The 28,000-nt window shown below is 43.1% G+C and overlaps 2 protein-coding genes across 7 annotated transcripts; both read right to left on the bottom strand.

The window, feature by feature from the left end:
- xirp1 (xin actin binding repeat containing 1) lies at positions 1–27,999 on the bottom strand. 6 transcript variants are annotated; one of them, XM_082961025.1, is made up of 9 exons: positions 27,574–27,735; positions 23,380–23,606; positions 22,983–23,046; positions 22,421–22,801; positions 22,223–22,304; positions 14,440–14,591; positions 13,966–14,007; positions 5,383–5,513; positions 1–5,069 (listed from the first exon to the last, which is right to left on the bottom strand). In XM_082961025.1, the coding sequence occupies exons 2-9, from the start codon at positions 23,514–23,516 to the stop codon at positions 1,244–1,246; spliced, it is 4,815 nt and encodes a 1,604-aa protein (XP_082817151.1). In that variant the 5' UTR covers positions 23,517–23,606; positions 27,574–27,735; the 3' UTR covers positions 1–1,243. The 6 variants fall into 6 exon arrangements, with proteins under 6 accessions (XP_082817151.1, XP_013996903.1, XP_013996902.1 ...); XM_014141428.3 differs by lacking the exons at positions 1–5,069; positions 5,383–5,513 and adding exons at positions 8,108–8,390; positions 8,890–13,425 and having other exon boundaries at positions 23,380–23,627; positions 27,574–27,999; XM_014141427.3 differs by lacking the exons at positions 1–5,069; positions 5,383–5,513 and adding exons at positions 8,108–8,390; positions 8,890–13,425 and having other exon boundaries at positions 27,574–27,999.
- On the bottom strand, positions 5,850–8,109 carry LOC106569804 (xin actin-binding repeat-containing protein 1). Its single transcript, XM_014141431.3, has one exon. The coding sequence runs from the start codon at positions 8,107–8,109 to the stop codon at positions 6,151–6,153; it is 1,959 nt and encodes a 652-aa protein (XP_013996906.1). The 3' UTR covers positions 5,850–6,150.
- Position 28,000: the final 1 nt, after the last annotated feature.

Genomic DNA, 28,000 nt, shown 5'->3' with positions numbered 1-28,000 from the left:
TTCTGTTCATTACATCATGTCTTTAATAAAAGTTTTGTCAGCGCTTAGGATATAATTTGCATTATGAAGTGCAATATGATGCATTTTATGGGAAATCTGTTAGAAGCAGTATTTTATTACACATTTATCATAATTCAATGTTATTAATGACAACACAAGAAACAGAATAGTTTTCGATCACATTCTAAAATGCAGTTTAGATTAAGACAGTATATACTTATGCATCACTAGATCAATGCTTTTTCAAGCTACTAAATCGTAACTACGCAAGAAAAGGATTTTATATTTAATTAAAGTGTTTTCACATTCATGTTATACATTGTTGGATGCATTTGCAGTTTGTTTTGGTTGTTTTTCAGATTATTATGTGCCCAATATAAATTAATGGTAAATTAATGTATTGTATTGTCATTTTAAAGTCACATTTATTGTAAATAAGAATAGAATATGTTTCTAAACACTTCTACATTAATATGGACGCTACCATGATTACGGATTATCCTGAATGAATCGTGAATAATGATGAGTGAGAAAGTTACAGAGGATCAAAGATCATAACCCCTAAGACATGCTAACCTCCCCTGTTATTGGTAATGGTGAGGGTGTAGCATCTTGGGGGTATGATCTTTGACCCTCTGTAACTTTCTCACATACATTCTCAAATGCATCCAACAAGTTTGTAGAGTCACAAGCTTGATGTAGTCATTGCATGCTAAGAATATGGGACCAAATACTAAACTTTTGACCACTTTATTTCTAAGAATCTTTAGGGGTGTCAATAATTTTGACCCATACATTCTTTTGCTGAGCAATTGTATTAGTATAAAATATATTTTTGGAGCATACGATATAGCGGGTATTTAGGTATTTTAATTATTTATTTACACTGTCATTATTGCTCCTCTTTATCAAGGGTGTCAATAAGTTAGGACCTCACTGTATATAGCATTACTCTCAGATCAAGGCATACTATCTAGTGGCTAACTAGTGGAGGTTACATGCAGTACAAATCACATTGTGGGAGCACCTCTGAGTATGAATTAGGCTGTTTGAGAAGCTTTGCATCATAAACAACCTGCATACACATTGTTTGAAGTACAATAGACCAACATAGCTACTGTAGTAGTAAAACCTCAGTAGTGCATAGGTGAAGTAGGCCTGGCGATGCTCATGTGAATTTCCTTTCTTTTTCGGCTTCAGACCAATGCCTACTTCTGACTTAAAACGTAGTTTTTGTGTTTAATTATCCTAAAAAGTCATCCATCCAGCTATTGTCAGAAGCAGACGTTGCTGTCACTGTCGATGTTGCAGTGTTTCCACCGATAGGATCCAGAAATCCATCCATGAACATATCGGGATTGCTTGGTGCAGAAGATGGCTGCATTACAGGCTCCGAAGAGAAGTTATCATCAGTAAATAAACTCTGGCTTTGTGCAGGAGCAACAGGGGTGATGGCAATTTCTGGAGTCTCTAACCCTAGGAAATCTTCAAAGGTGCTAGAGTTGGAATTGGTTTGACTGGGCTTCTCTGTCACAGTGTCTCCACTGACTGAATTATTACTCATCCCAAAGATGTCATCAGAAAATGTGTAAGGATCCGCAAAGGGGTCTGTTCCATCTTGGCCGAACACAATGGAAGCAGGTGATTGAGCAGGGATACTAATACTACACTCTGTGCCGAATATGTCAAAACCAACGTCGTTCGACACTGCCTCTATTGGTGTGGATATACTCAAGTCAAATAGATTTTGGCTCTGCATCTCAGTGTGATCTTGTTCAGTGGTATTGGTTTCACCCTGCCTTGCTTGGTCAGGGACTATAAACTCGTTACCAATCCCGAATATATCTTGATTCTCTGTAGATTTCATTTGAGACCCTAATATGCTGAAGGAATCGGCAGCAGGAGCACTGGAAGAGAGAAAATCATGGCTCAGAGATACTGTTGATGATGATGATGTGTCTCCTGAGACCTTGATGAATATCTCCTCTTGAGGTTGTGGTGGATCAAAAGGATTGGGAGATTCTTGAAAAACCTCTCCACCCAGATTAAAAAGCCCTCCTTCGCTGAGATTATTTTCTTCTACCCCCACTTCGCCAAACGTTTGATTCATGAGGTTTAGAGATGCGTCTGGGTTTGTCTGAGTGGACAGTGGGACAGCTGGTCTAGAATTTACACCATTTCCAAAAGGGTCGTCAATTGTGTCCCAAAGTGGTCCAGGAGCTGGACAGGATACGTCGTCACCACTCTTAGAAGTTAAAGTCTGATCGGTTGAGGTCTCTAATATTTTATCAGCAACTGTCATCTCTGTATCGTTCACAACAGTGGAACTAGAATTGAGATCACTGGAGACAGGCATCACAGTGTCGAAAATTGACAGGCTTTCAACTTCGCTTCCCTGTGACGTTGGCTCGGGGTCACTGAATGGATTCATATCCTCAGCATCCATCACAGAGCTGATGTATCCAGAGGCAAGCAGATTAGGCTCTACAGGAGATAGAATGTCACCTGTGAAATCAGGGACAGTCAAAGGAACCGTAGACTCAAGTGATGGGAGGGTGTCCGTGGTATTACTTTCGTTCATAACAGTGGAACTAGAATTGAGATCACTGGAGACAGGCATAACAGTGTCGAAAATTGACAGGCTTTCAACTTCGCTTCCCTGTGACGTTGGCTCGGGATCACTGAATGGATTCATATCCTCAGCATCCATCACAGAGCTGATGTATCCAGAGGCAAGCAGATTAGGCTCTACAGGAGATAGAATGTCACCTGTGAAATCAGGGACAGTCAAAGGAACCGTAGACTCAAGTGATGGGAGGGTGTCCGTGGTATTACTTTCGTTCATAACAGTGGAACTAGAATTGAGATCACTGGAGACAGGCATAACAGTGTCGAAAATTGACAGGCTTTCAACTTCGCTTCCCTGTGACGTTGGCTCGGGATCACTGAATGGATTCATATCCTCAGCATCCATCACAGAGCTGATGTATCCAGAGGCAAGCAGATTAGGCTCTACAGGAGATAGAATGTCACCTGTGAAATCAGGGACAGTCAAAGGAACCGTAGACTCAAGTGATGGGAGGGTGTCCGTGGTATTACTTTCAATTAGAACACTGTTAAATGGATTGAGGTCTTCAGAAAGGGAGTTTTCAATGACATTACTTACACCCTCTGGTTGTTCCGAAGGTGTTCCTTTTTCTGTATCAAATACCTCATTCTTCATACCTTCAACATGTTTCTCTTCTGTCTGAACATTGACTGTTTCTCTCCTTTCAACTTCTGTGTCTGCTTTGGTCTCTTGGGTTTTCTTCAAGGCCTGTCCTTTATCTGGTGATGATTGGAACAGTTTTCCCAAGATGCTCCTGGGTTTGGCGTCAGGTTTCTTCTTATCTGTAGTTTCAGCCTTGTTGGTCTTTTCATTTCCACCTGACGTGAAAAGTTTGGACAAAGGACTTTTTCGATTAGACCAGGATCCTCCCTTTTTCATAGGTGTCTTCTCATTCTGTTTGTTAACAGAGCTCTTCGAAGAGTTGGATCTCCCTACACCCTTCGACTGGTCAACCGTCGTCTCCTGCTGTTGTACTTCATCACTGCCGTCAAGTTGATTTTCATTATTTGTACGATTCTTCTCCTCAAGGTTCGGCTCGCTTTCCCTGATCTTTTGATCCACGGAATCAGATTGTTCCAATTGTTCTGCTCCAATGTCCATCTTCCCTGCAGGTTCTGGGAGATTCACTGTTTTCGCCTCAGGAGTTGAATGATCGTTTACTTGGACAACATGTGGTTCATCAACAATATCAGAGGTCAGTAATAGTCCATTTAGACTCTCGCTGTTTGTGTTGACAGCCACTGGAACCTCGAACTGTGTGTTCTCCTGGCTGACACCAATACCTGTATGCTCTGCAACAGATACTTGAGGACTGTCAACATGTTCACCATTGAGTCCTTCCATTTTCTCATGGGAATTGTATTCATAGGGATCTGTAATATTTTCATGGGAATTATATTGATATGGATTATAAATCGCCTCACTTTGTACTTCTATTTCCTCTGCCTCAACTGACAAATGATCTTGCTTCATTGTGATATTGTTATCTATCTCCTCAACAGAAGCATAACCTGGGTGATCATTTTGATTCTCATTTTCTCTATCTGAATTCAACTCAGAGGCAGATGGACTGTCCTCTTTGTCAAGATCATCATCAAGGCTTGGTGAAAACCGAACAGACTTTTTAGTTTTGCCCACAGAATCAGTCTTCTCATCAGAAATCGAATTGTATTTCTTTACTGCTGATAGCGTTGACTTAACCTGCTCTGTTTTATGTTTTGTGGTGGTGACCGAGCTTCCTGGCACTGTACGAGATGAAGAGACAACGGTTTTCACCGTGGTCACTGTTTCCTGTTGAAAGAGGGCTCTTTTGGATGAAACACTCCATGGTCTGGTCTTCTCTGTACGAGGTGCCTCAGGTGAGTCAATCACATCTGTTTTTGATATTTCCCTCCTTCCTGAAGCTGTAGCAGTAGGGTGTATCTTGTCCTGTTCTGAAAGCACCTCTTTCCTTACTTCAACCTGATTTCTCTTTGGTGTATTTTTCCCTGCTAGGTTTTCTGATCGATGATTAATCAATGACCTTTCCTGAGTTGGTGTGTCAGTAACTGGCACGTTTGGTCTCGGAGTGTTAACCTGCTGTGCACTTGGACGACTAACCCCTGTCCATTTCTTCTCTGGTGGCCAACTATGCTTCAGCTTGTTCCTGCTATCAGGACTACTGTTAATAATAGGTTCCCTGACTGACTTTCCCTGACTGACATCTGCAGAGGGCCCTGCTAAACCATCAACAAAATCACCAACTGTCATGTTAGCTTTAGGGCCTTTAGATCTTGTAGAGCCTTTGGGGATCTTCTTGTCATTCTTGTTATCTGGTTCAGGTTCTTGGGGCTTTGGAAGCCAGCGATCTTTGTGTTGTTTGTGCCCAAACCCCTCATCATAATTTCCCTTCCTTTTAAAAAGCTGGTCGTAGTGGGAAATGCAGTAGAACTCTCCATAAAGAGATGAATAGTTTCGAATGCTGCAATGAAGTCAAACATATATAGTCATGTTGTAGGCCTATTAGAAATTAATGAATTGTATTTTGTTTGCTTGATTTAGTTTCTCATTCCTTTTAAAATGCTTTTGAATGACTTCAGTTAGAAATAGATTTTGAGAATTCACACACTAAAGATCATGGGTGGTTGCATATCTCATGTAATGGTTCATTCTATATATGTTGATTGATTGATTGATTGATTGATTGATTGATTGATTGATTGATTGATTGATTGATTGATTGATTGATTGATTGATTTGCATTGGCTATACCGGTATCACAGGAAATATCTCACCTGAGCTTCTTTTTACAATGTTTGCAGCAGAAGCAGTTGTTGTGAAGCACCAGTTTATTGGCCACCATTTTCTCCATGGGGTAGACAGGGGTCAGGCAGGCGGAGCATATCTCCTTCTCAGGCGACTGAAACTATGACGATAGTAACAATGTGATGATGATTGTACTGTTATACCATATATTTACACAGTTCTTTCACTAAATGCATAGATACTGTTGGTGTTCATAATTTGCTGTACTGAAAGTGGACTATGAGCATGTAATCAGAGTTATGCTGTTTTTAATTGACTTCGGCAATGTTGTGATGATGTTGGCGATCGTTCCCAAAATGGTGCAAACAATGTTCCATTAAAAAATATCTGGACAGAAGAAAGTATGAGAAATATCCACACTTAGAGTAAAAAAGTCGCTCTGGACATGAGAGCGTCTACTAAATGACTAAAATGTAAATGTCAAATGTAAATATAATTATTTAATACAATATTTATTGATAATTTACACAACAGAAAATATATCAAACATATTGCAATTATTTGATAAAAGGACTAAACATTTGACTATGGTTACAGTTCAAAAAGTCCATGAGACACAATTTAACACCAATACTGTCTATTACAAATCTTTTAATAATTATGATAACATCATCTGCAGCTAAGAAGAAATATTTATATGACATAATTAACTAAATGGGTCATACTGGATACATGTGGGTTACAATAATACATCAAGGAAATTATTTTGGAAACCATGCAACATTAAAAGTGTCATTTCAAAGTTTTCCAGGTTTTGGTTGACCAAATGTTACAAAAACCGTACCACCCTCTTTGGTGTTGGACTGAGCATTTTCTGAAAAGGGATGACCGGACCTTTGCATGATAGGGGATGTCACGACTTCATACCTGGTTGGACTGGTGACTACTCCAAACTTCTCAGAGTGCTTCGTGACAAACGTCGAAGTCTTTGACGAGACAAATGTGTTGCCAAAGCAGTCCATCTCCTCGTATTTCTCACTGACAGTCTTTGTGCCAATGATTCCGGCAGGAACAGTCTCAGGGACAGTTTGCACCTCCAGTATGCTGACCTTTCGTCTTGGACTAGCAGGACTGTAGAAGTGGTTTGGGGAATCAGAGGCAGATCGTTGACCCAGGTCACCATTGGCTCCATGGGCGCTTGGGGAAGGACACCGCTCTGGTTTAGGCTTGAATGATGAGAACTGTGGCTGTGCTGACTTTGGCTGTTCTGCAGGCTTCCTGGCAGCAGAGTGAATGGAGATGAATGATGGAGAGGATGGGGAGGTAGAGCATTGTTTGATTTGGGGCTTGTCAAGTATCGGAGAGAGTGAGGCTGACTCTGATATTTTTGACGATCCTGATACACCTGTCGTTTTCCCCTCAGATGTCTCCCATGCTTGTTCTGTTTTGGCCTTAGTGGCCTTGGTGGATGCGATACTGATTTTTCTTATGTTGTTGGTGGGTTGAAGGCTTTGCTTGGTCTGCAAGGATTCGTTAAAGAGTCCTGATAAACCTGCGATATCAGCCTCAGATTTTAAATTGGATACAGAATACAAAGCCTTTCTGATCGCCTCCTCTATGTCAATAAGTTTTGCTAACGTCTGCTCTTTCAAATGCATTATATCTTTGCTTGCCTTTTCTAGGTCTCCGAATACAGTCTCTACCGAAGATCCACTTTCCATATCATTGCTCACTAACTCTATTTCAACTTTCTTTTCCCCTTTTGTGTGACTTTGCTTTGTATGTTTACAAGGCATGACTATCCAAGCAGGTACATTCTCGAATAAGCTCTTTAATGAACTGACATCCACTTCCCTGGTCTCTCCTTCTATCTCTTGAACTTGAGACAGGATCGTCTTGAGTTCCTCTCGTTTCCTCAGATTCTCGAATATTTCCATCGCTGCCTTCACGTTCCCTCTCATAATGTCATCTTTGTGAACAGACAGCCTCTGACGTCGCTGGTCCTCGGTCTCTTTCTTTTCTTTCTTCTTCCTCAGAACTACTTTGTCCTCAGGTCTCTGGTGATGCTCCTCCTGGCAGCTCGTCACTGTTATGGATGCTCCTCCTGGCAGCTTGTCACTGTTATGTTGGCTCACTGAAAGTCTATCTGTCGTAGTTGGGGAGTAGGGTTCTTGGAGATCTGTATTGCAGCCCTGATTGTGAATATCTGTTCTCCCCTGCTGCACAGTAGAGGGGTTTATCTCCTGTTGCATGTTGGTGGTTTTGGTGACCTGTTTTTCTTGGCTGACCTTTTCCCGAATTATTTTGATCTTATTTGGCAGCACAGGGGCCACAGCATTCTTCTCCTTCCCCCTGAAGTTTTGGATTGCGACCTGAAAGTCTGTGTTTATTTCCTGTTGTGCATTACCATCTTCTGTGTAGCTCTGCATGCACATTCGGATCTCTTTTGCTGCATTGATTTTCTGTATTACGTTTCTGTCCATCTCATTTTCAGTGCCATTTGACATGGCCAAACGATGATCAACTGCCAATGTTGTTCCAATGTTTTTCTGTTCCCTCTTTTGCTTAAGCTGAACTGACTTTTTGTACTCGGCTGGGATGTTATTGGTAGCACTGGCCTGAGGTGAGTATTGATTTGCTTTCCTATTGCCTGTTTCATTGGAGGCCAGTTCGGGTTGTGAGTCCTTTGTGGTTTGTTGTCTATTTGATGAAGGTTTCTGAGGCAGAGGAGAGGGAGATGGGTTCCCTGGTTTCATTTTTGGGGGAATGACTGGGCTTTGCTGGTTACCTTTAATCGGGCTAGGTGTTTTTGGAGAAGGGGTGGTATTCTCTGTTGCGTCGCTGGGTGTTTGTTTTGAGCGTTGTGGTTTTGGTGGTAGAGCCGGCTTCTGGTATTGTGTTTTTTCATTTGCTTTGGGAGGAAGTGGAGGTGGCCTTAGGGCTTCAGTGGAGGGTGTTTTAGGGTTTTCATCAAGATTTGTAAAAGTGACAGTTGCTGAAGTCTGTGCTGCGATGGCTGGCGGTTCACCAAGAGTTACTGAAACCGAAGGAGATAATTCAGTGTCAGATGGAGGCATAGATACTACAACACACTGCTTTTTCACAGTCTCTGCATCCCTTTCCTTTCTGCTCCCTGCATAAGCTTTACCTGAGTTCCTGTATAGCATGGCAGCTTTATAGTCTCCTTTGGACACATTTATACTAGACTTTTCAAGATATTGCAGCGCCATCTGCATATTACCTCTTACAATTTCCTGTTTGTCTACTAGCGGTCTCTGCTCTGTCGCAGCACTGTGCAGAGACCTAATAGCAGCTTTTATATCTCCTCTCACCACTTCTGCTTCTGCCTCTTCTGTCCCTGTCCTCTCAACATCATCAAACTCTGAGTTTACATAAGGGTGGGTTTGTGCTTGTATGCTGCCGGAGACTGCTGGTTGTGAATCCACTGCGCTAACATGTATTACATCTGAACTCCTTGACACGTAGCCCTGTTGGCAAGCCTCAATTGTCTCCTGATCTCTCTCTGCGTCACTGACCTTTCGGAAAGTCGTCGTGATCCGCTGGCTCCTGGAGGTTGACGAAGACGCAGACTGCCTCACTGTCGTGGAGCTCTGTTCTTGAGATGAGATGTTGACATTGTATATTTTGCCTGGCACGAGGATGTCACGCTCCACACATAGACTCTGGTTCTTTGCCAGCTCAAGGGACTGCTTCGCTGCCTTCACATCTCCCGATACAATTTCCTCTTTCTGTGTCTGGTTTCCCTCTGATTCCGGCCCCTGTGTTGCTAGATCCATGTCATAGATAGTTCCCGGGGTTATGACATCGCGCTCCAAGTGCATACTCTGTTGCTTTGCTCTTTCTAAAGACTGCAGAGTAGATTTGATGTCACCGGCCACGATTTCCTCCTTTTCCATAGAGATAGTCTGTTTTAAAGCAAGTTGCTGCTTAGCTGAGGAGATATCACCACGGATGATCTCTTCTTTAGAAATGCAGTTTTCAACACTAAGGTCAATGGAGCCCTCTGTAGAAAATACTCTTTTGGCATTCTTCACATCCCCTGGTAAGACGTCTGAAATGGTACGTTCCACTTGATCCTTCTGTTTCTGAAGATTTTTCTTCGCCTCCTTCACATCGCCTTGCACAATCTCAATCTGTTCCTTTGCCATGAGGTCAAGTTCATCCAATTCTGATTGCTGTATTTGAAGACTCTTCAGTTTTTGGAGATCTCCTTTCTCGATGCAACTCCTGTATAAGTCGACATTTCCCTTTTCATTTTCATCTAGTCTACATGAAACGGTTGTCCTCTGATTGTTAGCAGTAGCTAACAGGTTGCCTATAGTTGACTTCACATCTCCCCTTGTAATGTCTTGACTATCCATTTTGGTTTGACAGAGAAGGGAGTAAACAGTCATCTCTGCATGTCCTCCCTCAGATTCCTGCATGACGATCCCCTTCTTCATCAGCTTATCTTGAACAAGCAAGTTTTCGATGAGTTTCTGTATACTTTGATCTTTGTCTTGGTTCGTTGATGCTGGCTGATTGACTGGGACTTCCAATACTGTTGTCTGAACTTTACCCTGTTCTACCTCTTTTAGAAGAGTGATCTGGGGCTTCAGAGTCGATCTGGACAATAACTGTAGCATGATGTTTCTGATGTTCCCTTCAACTATCTCCTCCTTCTGAATCTGTGCTCCCTCGGTTTTAATAAATTGGTATTTCACCATGTTGACGTTTGTGATCTCTTTTGCCTCTATTAAGATTCCACTTGAGTGGATGAATTCAAGCTGATGTAGACGAGACAGCGTGTCAATCACACTTTCAACTGTGACAATTTTGTCTAAGGGTGTGGTCTCGAACAGCCAGGTTGTGCTCTTCACATCTGCTTTTGGGATCTCCTCCTCAACGACCTGTGCTGCATTTATATTGGATTCAGCATCCTTGATCTTGTCCAGCGTCTGGGATTCAAACAGCCACGTGCAGCGTTTCACCTCTCCTTTCTGGTTGTCTTCTCTGTGGACCGTCTGGACAGGGCCCTGCTCCTCTGGCTCTCCCTTCAGCCTGTCGATGGGCTGGTTCTCAAAGAGCCAGGTGGACGTCCTGACATCGCCTTGCTGAACATCTGTCACACTAACCATCCTCACATACTTCTTACTGGCTGATTGGTCAGACTCGAAGAGCTGTTTGTTGAGCTTCACATTTCGGTTTCCGAAGTCTTCCACAACCTTGACAGTGGCTTCCTCGTCTTCCTCCTTAGCTGTTAGGGAGTCCAGAGGCTGGGTCTCGAACTTCCACCTGGCTGATTTGACATCACCCTTTTTTACATCTTCCTGGGTGACAGCTCGAATCACGTAGATCTCCTTTTCCGCCTTGATGGCATCGAGAGGCTTCGTCTCGAACATCCACCGAGCTCCTCTCACATCACCACTCATCACTTCCTCCTTCTGGACTGTGGTAACCTCGTGGAACTGGCCTTCCTTGTCTCTAATGGCGTACAGTGGCTGGGACTCAAATAGCATGGTGCTGGACTTGACATCGACATTGCTCACTGGCTTTTCCACGGATTCCGACTTGTGTTCCATAAACTGATCTTTATCATGGATCTTGTCCAGAGAGAACGTTTCGAAGATGAACTTCTTGTTATGGACATCACCAACCTCCATGTCGTTGACACAATGCATGTCTGGGCCATTTTCCTCCTTGTCGTTTATCGTGTTGATGGGACGGTTCTCAAAAAGCCAGGTGCATTTACGCACGGATCCTTTCTGAATGCTTTCGTCTTCATCACACACTTTTATAGACTCTGAACCTATTTCATCTAAGGACTTGGACTCAAAGATCTCCTTGACCCTAGAGACATCACCAGACTGGACATGCAACTCGCTGACATATCTAACATCTTGCTCTGTGTCTGTGTCCTTCCTTATCCTATCTAAAGTCTCTGTCTCGAAAAGGTGCTTCACTGTTTTCACACCAACCTCAGCCTTGACACCATCCTGAATGGTACTGCATAATTTAAAACTTTGCTCCTCACTGTCTTTAATGCTATCCAGAGCCTGTGATTCAAAAAGCCAAGTGACAGACTTCACATTGGTATTCTCAATCTCTTCTTCTTTATCTGGGATCTTTTCTGATTTGTCGTACAAAATGTCCATAGGCTGAGTCTCGAACAGCCACTTGCAGGTCTTGACATCACCTTTCCTAGTCTCCTTCTGTTGCTCTGTTGAATTCTGCTGCTGCTCTGACTGGTTGAACTTGGAATGGATGCCATCAATGGTCTGTGTCTCAAAGAGCCACTTGGCCATCTTGACATCTCCTGACCTATCCTCCTGCCTAGTGATTCCTTTGATAACCTCAACATTCTTCTTTCCCTCCTCAAACTGGTCAATGGGCTTGGTCTCGAACATCCACTTGTAATTTTGGACACTTCCTTTGATGGACTCCTCTCTGTTGACAGTTGTGACCTCGTGGAAATTCCCAGAGCAGTCTTTGATCGCATATAATGGTGTTGTCTCGAAGAGCGTTCTGTTTCTTTTCACATCTCCTGCCGTGATGTCGTTTTCTGTATTTCCGTTCAGCACTTCCTCCTGAGATTGGGTGATATTGCAAAGGGGAATTGTTTCGAAGAGATGCTTGTATGATTTAACGTCACCCTTCTCAATCTCATGATCTTTACTTGGGATTTCTGCTCCAACTAAGGTCTCTTTTCTAATGTTGTAGTTCTCGAACATGTGCTTTTTGCCTTTGACTTCTCCTTGTTCATCAGTAGAGAGGATCACTTTCTTCAAATGCCCGACTTCATAGCATTCCTTCAATGTTTCCATGGGTTGTGTTTCGAAGAGCCAGAGAGAGGATTTGACATCTCCTCCAAGTATCTCCTCCTTCTCCAGAGCTACTTCTGTGGAGTCTCCTTTCAGTGCTGCCAAGGGCTGGGTTTCAAACATCTTTAGTTTGTTCCCAACATCAGCGTCAGGCACAACTTCGACCACTGTCCCCTGAAACCGGTCTTCTATGCCCTCCTCCCGGATGGTGTTGAACGGCTGAGTCTCAAACATCCACCTCTTCCTGTCCACCCCTCCTTTCTGTCCTTCCTCCAGCGATATCCCCCGGATGATCTGCATCCCGGATGTCCCCTTGTTGATGATGTCCAGAGGCTTAGTTTCGAAGAGCCAGCGTGCCGTACTAATGTCGCTGCTACATATCTCCTCTCTGCAGATGGACTTGATCTTGTGGATGTTGCCGCTTGCGTCTCTGAGGGCGCAGCAAGGATCGGCCTGGAAGAGCTTGACTGTCTTCCTCACATCTCCTTTCTGCTCCTGGAGCTCTGACTTCAGCTTGAGGAAACTTTGGTCCTCAACAGAGCTACAACGGCCTAAGGCGTCCAGTGGCTTGGATTCGAAGAGCAGCCGAGCTCCTCTCACGTCTCCGATCTGGATCGGTTCCTTGAGAACAGCCTCAACCAGCTCGCCCTCCTCTGGCTTGAGTTTGTTGAGTGTATCCATGGGCTGGGTCTCAAACAGCCACGTCGATGTCCGGACATCCCCTCGGACTGAACTCTGCCTTTGGACAATCTGTTGGGTTCCGTCCACCATGCAGTGCTCGAACATGGAGGATGTTCCTCTGACATCACCACCTTGAAGAGTCTCATCTTCCAGAAGCTTCTTGGTCATGTGGGGGTGGTCCCCGATGTTGTCCAGGGTCCAGTTCTCAAAGATCCACCTCATGGACTGGACCTCGCCCTGGTACCCCGCATCGGCTGCAGTCTGGGCACCTCCAGATTGCATCGCCGCAACCAGCTCATCGTCGACTACATCGTTGATGTTTTCCCTCAGGTCTGGGTGAATGTGTTTGAAGAGTCTTTTCAGCTCATTCTTCTGTCGCTGTTGGTAGAATGTCGAGAAGGTTTCCTTTGGTGGGGGCACGGGGATGAAGGCTTGGTTGGGGCCACCTGCGGATGGGGACTCTTCATAGTTCTGAGGTCTGGGTGGGATAGGGGGAGGTGGAGGCAGAGGCAGGTCATCTTCCTTCTGACATGCTTCTGAAATGGTGTTTTTTGGGGCTATCTCGGCCATCTTGGAATGAAAAGAGAAAAGGTTCTTTGTGTTATTGTCAGTATTCAGTCGGTTAGAGAGAAGTATTAGTTAGGTACGAGAGAATGTTAGGTAGCAATGCCTGTAGCAATTGAAGCCATACTTTACCTTTCTCTGTACTTGTTCGATGTCTTTCACAGCAAACCATCTTCACTCAAGCTAAGGTTAGCCAAACTTCACACCAGTTAGTAGAGCAGCACTAATGCCTGTCTTAAAGTCACTGAGTAGTGTTTGACGCAAGGTCTTTCTTTCAGTTTCTGTTATTGCCTTGTTTGCTTTTCAAATCAATATTATACATTTACCAAGTAGGATAACTGCCATGTTAAAATGTGTACAGATGTAAGTATATTAAAAGTATTTACCGTATGTATTTGACCAAGTTTGGGTAATAATAATGATTGTTAATGTGACCACCACATCACCATTGTTATGCAAAACCCATTGCCCATCAGCTCTGAGTTGGATGGTTTTCTATATTAATTTCACAGCACTCACACATTGTGTTAGATTAACATATTATACCTTGCTGGCTGTAGTCTTCTTTCCTGAGGAACAGCTGTATTTCTGTTGAATGAAAACAAAGCAATTTATAGATAGATGGATAATCGTTTCGTTTCAAATGTATCCTTGAAAAGTAATGCAACTCATTTTGAATCCTGAGAATGATGGCTATTCCCCGGTCTGCCTGGCATTTGATCCCAGTGTGTGTGTGTGTGTGTGTGTGTGTGTGTGTGTGTGTGTGTGTGTGTGTGTGTGTGTGTGTGTGTGTGTGTGTGTGTGTGTGTGTGTGTGTGTGTGTGTGTGTGTATGTGTGTGTGTGTGTGTGTGTGTGTGTGTGTGTGTGTGTGTGTGTGTGTGTGTGTGTGTGTGTGTGTGTGTGTGTGTGTGTGTGTGTGTGTGTGTGTGTGTGTGTGTAATTTTGTGCATGTATGTGTGTCCGTCCCTATGTCCGTCTTTGTGGTGTGTGGAGGAATGGGAGGAATGCCAGGCACTCACCGTGTGTGTGGAGCTTCCCGGGGATTCGGCAGCTGCTACTCTTGACAGGTATAGAGCTGATCTGTCTCTCACTGAGCTGGAGGTCCTCTCTCTGTCTCGACCTTGTCTTGACGGGGTGTCTCTATAACTCAGCTGGAGACGCCTCTTGTCATCTACAACACAGACATAGATAGATTGATTGATTAGGAATTGATTTCATGAAAGCTTCTGATAATGTTGATCAATGTCATCTGGGTCTCAGCTTGTATCCTAGCCTATACCGTAGCTACAGCTCCAGTAACATAAAATAGGTGTTTGTAGTCTATTATAAACTGGGTGGTTCGATCCCTGAATGCTGATTGGCTGACAGCCATGGTATATCAGACCGTATACGCCACGTTGCGTGGTGCCTAACTAAGAACAGCCCTTAGCCGTGGTATATAGGCCATATACCACACCACCTCGGGGCTTATTGCTTAAGAATAACTTTAAATTATTAAAAGACACAAAATTGTAAAATTGGCACATGATTGAAAGGAATGAAATGTAAGGTCCAGTGCAGTCAAAAACGTGATTGTCCTTTGTTTTATATATATTTCGACACTTTGAGGTTGGAATAATAATGTGAAAATTATTATAATTCCCTATTAGTGTAAGAGTGGTTTGAAAAGACTGCCTGAAATTTCAGCCTGTTTTGGTAGGATGGAGTTTTAGACCAATAAGAAAGAGAGTTCCAAACCCCTAGTTTTCATTTTTCTCCTCCTCAGTCAGGCCACTCCCAGCTAGTCCAAGCAAAATGTTTGCTAGAGAAATTTCTCTTTGCTAAGAAGCTATTTTGTTTTTTTTAACCATTTTTTTATTGAAAACAATCACAGTAAGGTACTAGGTACTTTAATATTTAATATATAATTTAATATTGTAGACACTTTGTTGATTTACATACAGTACACTAACAGTCAGTGTAAAAGTGCAGTGACCCACATAAGGACAGTGATATTTCTGTGCCCCATGGTATGGTATGCACCACACAGCATTAATAAACTGTGTCTCTGTTGTTGGCTATGCTGAGGTTGGCTGATAATGGAGTGTATATATAGCTGGGTGGTGTTGGTATGTGTGGGTATCCTATCTGTTTGCTATTGTTACACTGTAGGAACCATTCCCTCTTAGACATGAGCCTTTATATGCCATTAGGACTGACTCTGCAAAATAATTGACCTTTAGAACAAAAACAAAATAAATAATGTAACTTGCAATAATGTAATAACTTCATTATCAAGTGTTGTTGCATCATCAGTTGTTACAGGAAAAAAAAGAAATATTGTTGCTAAAATAATGGAAAATATACACTTACAAAACATGCCTTTAACATGAAATATTAGTAATTTCTGTTTAATGAATGGCTAGACCTAACCAGCACCAGAGAAAGGACCTATACATTAGCAAAAACTAGAGTTTGATGGATGTTCTGGTTGTTCTGGATGACAAACCAAATTTCCTACCTCACACACAGCTACAACCTGCCACCAGTTGCCTTAGACACTCAACAAACACCATCCCATTGGCTGACCATCACGACTTGGACGAAGAAACAAAAAACAACAACAACTGCTAGCTCAGTTGGAGCGACCCCTGATTTGTTTTAAGCACATTGTTGGTGTGACTCACCTCCATTACAGACATCCATACCTGACCAAAACACAACAGGTCAGAAGAATGCCTGAATGGAATCCCTCTGGCTGTCGCTGTGTGACTGTGGCACAATACTACAACGTTAGAATGCTCGCAATTCTATTTGGTCAGCCAAGTTTTCCACATTGAAACACAAAGGGGTTGAGTGGTGTTTCACAGCTACTAGCCTGCATCTATGTCGGCAGCGTTGTGTGCCACAAGATGCCCTATTCATTAGAGGCACACTTAACATATATTGAGGCAAATATCTACACTAGCATCTAATACAAAACATCATCCAAATTCGAAATAAACATTGAAACAATAGCAGCCCCAACCACTGAACACCACGAGCCCCAGTGTGTATAGGCCAGAGCCCATAGCCTCTGAGTATTTTCACACTGTTCTGTCAGTCCAAACAACAGAAGCTAAGCCCCTGCAGGCCTGCTTTTAAGGGGTCAGCATTAGCCTGGGCCCTGCTGGATAGACCCATCATCTGTAACTAATGTCCAGATTCGAACATACCTCTGTCCGTTTTCACGCAGTAAGCTCTTGCCGGACAAAAGGATGTGTCAGCTAACTGGCGCCACTCACGAGTCGGGACTTAGAGCATTTTCATAGCTGGGTGAGCAGATGGAATGAGACAACATACTGTCATACGAGCTGTGACTGAGGTCATAACCCCAGAGAAGTGCCTGGGTCAAGCTGAACACTTACTGGGAACACAATATTAATGCTATTGATGCTTATTGATCAGCTATTGATAAAGTTGTTGGCCACTATTGATTATGTCCTTTGACCCATGCTAATTGATAACTCACACTTTAAATTGAACACTTCCTGGGAATATGGTAACAATTAACGTTTGATGTTTATTGATCAAGTGTTATTAATAAGTTAAGTTGAAGATGAGAGGTGATTGGGGGGGAAACAGAAACGGTATTTCTGTCGTCACTAGTTACCACAGCCACTAAGTCACAAACCCCCACCTATTTCTGCAATTTCTCTTCTTAAAATCAGATTTTTAACCTAACCTTAACCACACTTTTAACCTTATGGCTAACCATAACCTTAAATTGTAGTTTTCATTAATTTTTACGACATAACCCATTTTGATTTTGTGGCTGTGGTAACTAGTGACAACCATTCATGTAATCAACAAGTGTTTCCTGAGGATTTCCCTTTTCAAAGAGCAGAGCTGACTTTTACCGCTGTTCAGAGGAGGAAACTTAAAAATCCAACTATGGACAATTCTATGAATCTCAACTGAAGTATTCTTTAATATGTTCGCTCGCTAGCTGTCTGGCAAAGCGCACATTTAGCCAAGCCAGCACATCGTTGAGTTATTTCACACAGTCAGACACCTCCAAGGGGCCTGGCTCTTCCAGTCTAGCTATCCCCTTCTCAATCTGCACAGGAATGGAGAGAGAAGCTATTAGCAGATCAGAAATGTGGGGATTTTGCACTACTGACAGCTGTCCAAATGATGGCTAAATGCAGTAGTTATTTGTTCCCAACCAACCAGCTCAGCTGCTTTCGATTGTAGCTACAGATTCACAGACAGGTCATAAAACTACTACCGGTTTACAAAATGGTTGTCTAGGAAAATTCCAAAAAGAATGCCACCAGACCTTAAAAATGTGCTGATTTTTAAATGGAATCGATACCAACTGTCATCCAAACTAAAACGGGGGGGGGATTTTAATAAAATACATTATGATGTTATTACTATTGCTCTTACTGTGCTGATTCAACTCTATCACGATGCGTTTAGGTTTCCAGAGAGGAGGTCTGTAATTGGTCAATCATGATCTCTGATCCTCCATTCTTGTCATATCTAAGGATTAGGGTCTGAGAGACGATAGCCACTCACTTAAGAAATTGCAAAAATGGCCCATGGGAAAAACTCTAAGACACTTGGTTCCATGACCTTGGGTGGCTGGCTGCATATAGCCTTCTTAATATGACTCCCAAGTGTGTGCAGACACACACACACACTTAAGATATCAGTGTGTGACAAAGACAGGGTGGTCAAGGGGCAGGATTTGATCCATCAAACGTGACTATGACCCATCAGTTAAGATTAAGTTGTCACTTTTTTTCCTTTTTTATATTAATATTTGCTATTAAATAAAAGATATTTAGAATAATTAATTACACTAAACTCTGCAGACTTAACTTTGATGCGGACAACATTAAATGGACAGGCAATGTATGCTAGGCTAAATTATTCATATTTTTGATGACAGTAAATCACTTCAAGCTAAACTCAAAGCATTACTGATTAGTTATTTCCTTAGCCAAAAATCCCCATATCTCCATATCCACATATCCACATATTCCCATATCCACATATCTCCATATCCACATAGTTCCATATCCCCATATCAAAATATTCCCATATCCACATATCCACATATCCAAATATTCCCATATTCCCATATCAAAATATTCCCATATCCACATATTATCCATATCCACATATCAAAATATTCCCATATCCACATATCTCCATATCCACATATCAAAATATTCCCATATCCACAAATCAAAATATTCCCATATCAAAATATTCCCATATCCACATATCAAAATATTCCCATATCCACATATTCCCATATCCCCATATCCCCATATCCAAACATTCCCATATGCCCATATCCAAACATTCCCATATGCCCATATCTCCATATCCCCAAATCCCAATCCTCATTTTACTCACTGTCATCTTTTATCAAGCTAAAACACCAGCTTTTGTCTTATTGACATGGTACTACAAAGTCTCCTCGTCGACTGGAACTATTTTTTTTTTTATCTACAGCACCATTCATTTAGAATAAACGTGTTTAGTCTAAAATAAACACCTCTGTAACTGAATCCATAATACTTACAAACAGTACAGCCAGTGTAGTTGTTATTCTCCTACTGTGGTTGTCTCTCTGAATACAGATCAAACCGTTGGTTGTTGGCTGATACAGTTCCTGTGATGGCTCTAGGATAGTCTGTGTTTTTCTGTAGTGTTAGTCTTTTAGACTTTGGCTATTCCCCTCTCTCTCTCCCTCTCTCTGTGGCTCTCTGTCTGCCTGTCGTGGCACTGTGTGTCACTGTGCCTCTCTTTAGTCTCTAGTCCTGGGGCTCTAGTGACAGCTGATTTTTATCAGGACTGCTGCCCCCGCTGGGAACGTTGGGTCTATTTTGGGAGGGTGGGTGGCGGTGTGTTGGGGCAGTGGGTTGGACAGTCACTATTATTATTTAGGACTGAGTCAATTCTCTCTGTTAGTCACTGAGATACTGGACTAGGGCACCCCTTCCTCACACTGTCATCCCCATCCTCACCCCTCCTCACCCCCTCCTCCCATTGCCATAGCTAACACTCCCATCCCATCCCATTCCCATAACTACCCTCCTAATCAGCCCCTATACTGGAGACAAAAGAAAACAAAGTAGATGTGGGGTCCCAAGTGATCTTGGGCAACATAACATCACCCCTACAAAATGTCAGGATCATGTTAGGACACCAATACTTAGACAATACTTTCTCTGATAAAGATATCTCCATTCCTCAAGCATATGAATCACCTCAGATTCTCTACTCTTCATAATCTCCTCTTTTAGTTTTTATGAGCAAATACAGCAATAAAGCACCTGCGAGCTAATCGTATTTCAGTTTACATTATCAGCCCCTGAGAGCTAATCGTATTTCAGTCTACATTATCAGCCCCTGAGAGCTAATTGTATTTCAGTCTACATTATCAGCCCCTGAGAGCTAATCGTATTTCAGTCTACATTATCAGCCCCTGAGAGCTAATCGTATTTCAGTCTACATTATCAGCCCCTGAGAGCTAATTGTATTTCAGTCTACATTATCAGCCCCTGAGAGCTAATCGTATTTCAGTCTACATTATCAGCCCCTGAGAGCAAATCGTATTTCAGTCTACATTATCAGTGTGCCACTTGACCAAAATAGCAGTTGCACAGTAGTAGCACAGCAGTTAACAGTTTTGTTTCTGTATTGTCTTGCCCAGCGCCCACTGAGCACCTGATAGCAATCCTTCTCCATGCAGTGCCTAATTATGGGGGTAGCTATGGGAATGGGATGGGGGGGGGGGGGGGTGACGGTATCTCTATGGCGATGGGAGGAGGGGTGAGGATGAGGGGTGACAGTGTGCGGAGGGGGTGCCCTAGTCCAGTCTCTCAGTGACTAACAGAGGATTGACTCATTCCTAGATTTTTAGGTTTTAGGATCTCTGAGGATCTTTCTGTCAATCACATTCCTATCAGATTCTCTGTCACAGGGTGATCCCAGACACATCACCAGGTCACAGAGTCACAGACGATATCCTGGAAATATGTCACCTCTACGGAGGTTCGCGACCCTACCGGCTGTGTCATGGTCATACCAGCAAGCACTGCGACACCCCCTGTTTTGAGCATGTGTGCGGAGCTACATAGTTATGTGTCCACACATCCACATCTTACTCTGTATATAGCTTCGTAGAGCTTCCAGGGCCCAGGCACACCTTGGTTCAAACACTATTTGAAATCTTTTCAAATACCTTATGTGTTCTTGATTGAGTTAGCCTGGCTTAATCAACCAATAGAATAGTCCCATAACTGCAAACCCCTGCCTATCTGGCACTCCAAGCAGGTTAAAGTAAACCTCTCAAAGTCTTTGAACGTTTACGAATAGTGTTTGAACCCTGGTGTGGGTCTTGGAACCATGGGGCTGTTGTTTACCTAATGGGGTTTCTGTTTTCTGGAGGCATGCTGAGGCTGTGACACGTCGGGATTCCAGAGAGATATTTATAACAGGGCCACCATGCTGTGGCCCTGGCATTCTGACTCGGTGGCAACTTAAGACTGATTCACTCACTAGATGACTAGTGTATGAGGGGGTGTGTGTGTGTGTGTGTGTGTGTGTGTGTGTGTGTGTGTGTGTGTGTGTGTGTGTGTGTGTGTGTGTGTGTGTGTGTGTGTGTGTGTGTGTGTGTGTGTGTGTGTGTGTGTGTGTGTGTGTGTAAGTGTGTGTGTGTAAGTGTGTGTAAGTGTGTGTGTGGGAGCTGTGTGTGTGGGAGGTGTGTGTGTGGGAGGTGTGTGGTTGTGATTGTGTGTGTGGGAGATGTGAAAGTGTGTGTGTGTGTGTGTGTGTGTGTGTGTGTGTGTGGGAGGTGTGTGTGGGAGGTGTGTGTGTGTGGTTGTGATTGTGTGTGGTTGTCAGTGACTTTGGATGCCCTCCACCCCCAGACCAATGGACATTCTGTCAGTATCATTCACTCTTTATGAGATATACAATTATATGTGCCGTAAAACGGGACCTCTGGATCGTTAACTTACACAAACACCAATATTGACGTCAGTGTTGCATATATAGCGGGAATCATCAGGGGGGGGACAAGGGTTTGATTCCAAGGTGTTTTTAATAGTCCTTCAGTCACACGGCACCTAGGCAGTGAACAGTTCCCCCGTTGGAAGGAGATGACCTAATTTTGGCGGGGTTCCTCCTCCGTCATACGTAGCCAATTGCATGTCATGCTGACTGTTATAATAACCCAGTGACTGCAGTAATGTATTAGCGTCTTTAATACTCACCCCTCTGTCATTGCCAGTATATTGCACACTGACTGTAGTAATGTGTGTGTGTCTCCCTGACGTCCCCCGTCCCCGTCCCCCCCCCACGAGCTTCGGGGGACTCAACCCTCTCAAAAATAGACGGTGTCATAAAGCCATGATTTTATTATTACAGGAAATTAGCTTTAAAACTGTAAATCTTTCTCTCTGCCTCATGGCAAAACGTGTAGAATAGCATTAGATTAGCTATTAAAACTACACATTATTCTCTCTGCCCCATGGCAAAATGTGTAGAATAGCATTAGATTAGCTATTAAAACTACACATTATTCTCTCTGCCCCATGGCAAAATGTGTAGAATAGCATTAGATTAGCTATTAAAACTACACATTATTTTCTCTGCCCCATGGTAAAATGTGTGTGTGTGTGTGTGTGTGTGTGTGTGTGTGTGTGTGTGTGTGTGTGTGTGTGTGTGTGTGTGTGTGTGTGTGTGTGTGTGTGTGTGTGTGTGTGTGTGTGTGTGTGTGTGTGTGTGTGTGTGTGTGAATTTGGTCCTACTACTCACCCGGTGTTGTAATTCTGGAACCCCTGACGGAGGACTCTGGCACACCGCTAATGGTCTTCCTCCTCTCGCTCTGAACAGCACGCTGGAAAAAACATTAACATTGAGACTAAGAAAAGGGGAATTTACTTTATTCAGATACATTTTTTCAAGAGACAGTAGCTTATGAAACAAATGGTTGAATTTACACTAATCACACACCTGAGTGTTGTCCTTCCTCCCATGAGTCCCTTCAGCGCTGTAACCCCTCCTAGCCCCCAGAGGGTGATCTTTCTCCTTCTCACTAGACTGAATCCCTGCCACCACTCTGCTGGCTGGAGAGGCTACATTCAGCCTGGGGGAACTGTAGAAGTCCTCTTGCAGGGTGGCCTTGGACTCGAACAGGGCTCGTAGGGCACTGGTCCCCTCCGGAGCTCGGTCCCGCTGGGGAAGATGGTCCATGGAGCGACTCCGAGACAGCAGGAAAGAACCAGAGTCAGTACCCAGACGGTCCACCTGGTCCCCCCGGCTCTCTAACCTCCTCCAAGGAGAAACAAGGCCTACTGACATCTCTTCTCTGGAGGAACTGAATGACAGGGAGGCCTGGGAGAGAGGTGGTTATACCATTGATCAGTAAGTAATCAAATCCAAGAAAACTTTATCTAAAGTTGATTTATTGAAAAGGAAAAGGCAACAACCATCGCTCACCATTAAAAACATATTATTTTATTTAAACAACAATTAAAAGCTTCTTTCTAAAGTTTCTTTGAAAATCTCAACTCACATTATAAACCTTTAGCTTTTCTTCATTGGTTTCAGAAGTGCTTAGTTCCACACAGCTCTGGTACCTGGGGATAAAGAAACAGGGTTAATAAAGCCTAAAATATATTTACGGTCATGAGTTTTTCCTACTCAGGTCAAGTGGTCTGGCCTCAAAACACCAACAGTATTGAATCCAGGTAACTTGCATGACTCAAGACCATGTTAGCTCACTGAGCTAAAGTTTGGTGTTCAGGGCTCAGGCAAACATAGTTCACCAAGACATCTCTGTTCCATCAACTTGGTTCAAAGTATATGTTATTACATATGCACCTGTGTTACAACATATAATATAATATATGAACTTATTAGATCTGTCAGTGTGAGTATGTTGTTGTTCATGAGTAAAACTTTAAACTTACTGTTGTACGAGCTGAGAAACAGACTTCTTGTTATCCCAGAGAGAGGACTTTGATGTTTCCCATGACCTCTCCTGAACCCCAGATCCAGACAGGCTCCTCAGTGATTGGCTCTTCCTCAGGGTGTTCATCGTCTCCATGGCGATACCTTAGGCAACCTCCGCATCTGATTGGACTGGCAGTAAAGTCAGGTGACATCAAAGACGGAGTTCTTTATTTGAATGTTTCCACTGGCGTAAACACATTAATATCTGTGAGTTACATTATAACAAACAAACACACAAGAAAAGTTATTGGCTCCTCCTCGGGCTAAATTAATAAAATGAAAGTGTATTTGAAGAGAATTTCTTGACCAGAAATATATTAAAGCTGACAGTAGGCCCATAGTTCCACTAAAAGTAGAGGGAGAAGGTACTGTTATACTAGGGGGTGTGATTCCACAGCCTGTCACACTGTCTGTCATCTGATCCTATTAATGTTTAATGGTCCTCAGTGCTTTGACAGAACAGTTACAGGCTACCACCACTGACTACACCTGTTTACCCACTGACTACACCTGTTTACCACTGACTACACCTGTTTACTACTGACTACACCTGTTTACCACTGGAACACCTGTTTACCACTGACTACACCTGTTTACTACTGACTACACCTGTTTACCACTGACTACACATGTTTACTACTGACTACACCTGTTTACCACTGACTACACCTGTTTACTACTGACTACACCTGTTTACTACTGACTACACCTGTTTACCACTGACTACACCTGTTTACCACTGGGACACCTGTTTACCACTGACTACACCTGTTTACTACTGACTACACCTGTTTACCACTGGGACACCTGTTTACCACTGGACCACCTGTTTACCACTGACTACACCTGTTTACCACTGACTGCACCTGTTTACCACTGGGACACCTGTTTACCACTGACTGCACCTGTTTACCACTGACTGCACCTGTTTACCACTGACTACACCTGTTTACCACTGACTACACCTGTTTACCACTGACTACACCTGTTTACCACTGACTGCACCTGTTTACCACTGACTGCACCTGTTTACCACTGACTGCACCTGTTTACCACTGACTACACCTGTTTACCACTGGGACACCTGTTTACCACTGACTACACCTGTTTACCACTGACTACGTTTATCTAGCCGGTTATTATTCGGGAGACTCAAGTATTGTGTTTTTGAGTTGATGCATATAAACATCATATCCCATTTACGATAAGCCTGAAAAAGCTTCCATCCTTTTATATGAAACCCAGATAAGATTCCTGTGATATGCTGATTGAAAACAGGATACCTTGGCATGTTAACATCTTTATCCTGTTTACTGTTGTTTTTGCAGTATGAACAGGCTCAGTTTCACATATCATGGGTGTTGTGTGAGGATGTTTTCATCTGATTGTCAAACAAAATCACTTCAATAAGTGGTTTCCTGCCCAGTTCTATCCACCATAATAATTCCATAATAATTTAGCCTACTATAATTACTTTACTACTGGCTACTTTCAGCTCTAATTTAGACAAGTTTCTGACTACACCTGTTTACCACTGACTACACCTGTTTACCACTAACTACACCTGTTTACCATTGACTACACCTGTTTACCACTGACTACACCTGTATACCACTGGAACACCTGTTTACCACTGACTACACCTGTTTACCACTGGAATACCTGTTTACTGCTGACTACACCTGTTTACCATTAACTTCACCTGTTTACCGCTGACTTCACCTGTTTACCACTGACTACACCTGTTTACCACTGGAACACCTGTTTACCACTGGAACACCTGTTTACCACTGACTACACCTGTTTACTACTGACTACACCTGTTTACGACTGACTACACCTGTTTACCACTGGAACACCTGTTTACCACTGACTACACCTGTCTACCACTGACTACACCTAGTTACCACTGACTACGCCTGTTTACCACTGACTTCACCTGTTCACCCCTGACTACACCTTACTGACTACACCTGTTTACCACTGACTACACTTGTTTACCACTGGAACACCTGTTTACCACTGACTACACCTGTTTACCACTGACTACACCTGTTTACCACTGACTATGCCTGTTTACCACTGACTACACCTGTTCACCCCTGAGTACACCTTACTGACTACACCTGTTTACCACTGACTACACCTGTTTACCACTGGAACGCCTGTTTACCACTGGAACACCTGTTTACCACTGACTACACCTGTTTACCACTGAGTACACCTTACTGACTACACCTGTTTACCACTGACTACACCTTTTAACCACTGACTACACCTGTTTACCACTAACTACACCTGTTTACCATTGACTACACCTGTTTACCACTGGCTACACCTGTATACCACTGGAACACCTGTTTACCACTGACTACACCTGTTTACCACTGGAATGCCTGTTTACTGCTGACTACACCTGTTTACCATTAACTTCACCTGTTTACCGTTGACTTCACCTGTTTACCACTGACTACACATGTTACCACTGGAACACCTGTTTACCACTAACTACACCTGTTTACTACTGACTACACATGTTTACCACTGAAACACCTGTTTACCGCTGACTTCACCTGTTTACCACTAACTACAACTGTTTACTACTGACTACACATGTTTACTACTGGAACACCTGTTTACCGCTGACTTCACCTGTTTACCACTGGAACACCTGTTTACCACTGACTACACCTGTTTACCACTGACTACACCTGTTTACCACTGACTACGCCTGTTTACCACTGACTTCACCTGTTCACCCCTGACTACACCTTACTGACTACACCTGTTTACCACTGGAACACCTGTTTACCACTGACTACACCTGTTTACCACTTACTACGCCTGTTTACCACTGACTTCACCTGTTCACCCCTGTCTACACCTTACTCACTACACCTTTTTACCACTGACTACACCTGTTTACCACTGGAACACCTGTTTACCACTGGAACACCTGTTTATCACTGACTACACCTGTTTACCACTGACTACACCTGTTTACCACTGACTACACCTGTTTACCACTGACTACACCTGTTTACCATTGACTACACCTGTTTACCACTGACTACACCTGTATACCACTGGAACACCTGTTTACCACTGACTACACCTGTTTACCACTGGAATACCTGTTTACTGCTGACTACACCTGTTTACCATTAACTTCACCTGTTTACCGCTGACTTCACCTGTTTACCACTGACTACACATGTTTACTACTGGAACACCTGTTTACCACTAACTACACCTGTTTACTACTGACTACACATGTTTACCACTGGAACACCTGTTTACCCCTGACTTCACCTGTTTACCACTAACTACACCTGTTTACTACTGACTATACATGTTTACTACTGGAACACCTGTTTACAACTGACTACACCTGTTTACCACTGACTACACCTGTTTACTACTGGAACACCCGTACACCACATACTAAAGGGTTACAGGTATACTGTTAATATCCTGGTACATCATCTAAAAGTAGAGGGACTGTTAACCTAAGTGTGTGATTTCACAGCCTGTCACACTGTCTGTCATCTGATCCTGTTAATGTTTAATGGTCCTCAGTGCTTTGACTGAACAGTTACAGGCTACCACCACTGACTGCACCTGTTTACTACTGACTACACCTGTTTACCACTGACTACACCTGTTTACCCACTGACTGCCCCTGTTTACCACTGACTACACCTGTTTACCACTGGCTACACCCATACAAACATACTAAAGGGTTACAGGTATACTGTTTATATTCTGGTACATCATCTTCTACGTATACAATTTGTGAAGTCCTTTGCTATGCAATCCTAAGTTTGCATATTGTATTTAAGAGTTGCCAAATGAAAGTAGCAAAAGTTAACACATACTCCATCCCTACACTTAGCAAGACTGTCTGTGACTCAATCTGAGTTAGTAAGATCTTACCGAAATCAGATAAACATGAAGGTATCATTTACATTTCAGTCGTTGAGCAGACGCTCTTATCCGGAGCAACTTACAGTAGTGAGTGCATACATTTTCATACTGGTCCCCTGTGGGATTCGAACCCACAACCCCATGCTCTACCAACTGAGCGACACGGGACCAGCATTAACAATTAACCGTTCGCTATACAGAGATATATTCATTAATATCCTTACCTGAGTGGGGATGTCTTCTGTGCATTCCCGTCTGTGCTATTCAGTCCAGTGCTGTTTTAGAAGCATCCGTCACTCACAAGACACAGCAATTCCCTTTGGCCAAAGTCCCTTATTTTACACACTGCGATTCCAGTCTTCCGGAATCGTGGGACAGATACAGCTCCTCAATGGAACTCATAATGAATCCTCTCTGATTACGTCATAATTGGTGTCATAAAACAAAGTGCATAGTCTTGTTTCAATCAGTCCTTGCTTAACCGTGCCTTATGCTGTGCAGTAAAGATTAAGGCTTTGCAGGTGTAATGGAGGTGGTTCTGTAAAATTTTGATCAGTAATCTTGACTGAGACATGAAGACTTGCATTTGCTCACTGAGCCTAATGCCTAGATTTTAGCTCAATGGGATAATAGCCTTGTGCCATGCAGGAT

The sequence above is a fragment of the Salmo salar genome, chromosome 14 (genome assembly GCF_965601325.2).
Source record: "Salmo salar chromosome 14, fSalSal1, whole genome shotgun sequence".
Classification (NCBI taxonomy): domain Eukaryota; kingdom Metazoa; phylum Chordata; class Actinopteri; order Salmoniformes; family Salmonidae; genus Salmo; species Salmo salar.
The sequence above is the reverse complement of the archived record's forward strand: the minus strand, read 5'-3'. Positions and strand labels throughout refer to the sequence as shown.

Coding starts and splice junctions, on each gene's coding strand:
- LOC106569804 (XM_014141431.3), bottom strand. CDS start 8,109: ATGAAACCAGGGAACCCATCTCCCTCTCCTCTGCCTCAGAAACCTTCA.
- xirp1 (XM_014141428.3), bottom strand. CDS start 23,516: ATGGAGACGATGAACACCCTGAGGAAGAGCCAATCACTGAGGAGCCTG. Junction 22,802..22,982: donor AAAAGCTAAAGGTTTATAAT/GTGAGTTGAGAT, acceptor CCTCTCTCCCAG/GCCTCCCTGTCATTCAGTTC. Junction 13,426..13,965: donor AGAAGACTACAGCCAGCAAG/GTATAATATGTT, acceptor TTTCATTCCAAG/ATGGCCGAGATAGCCCCAAA.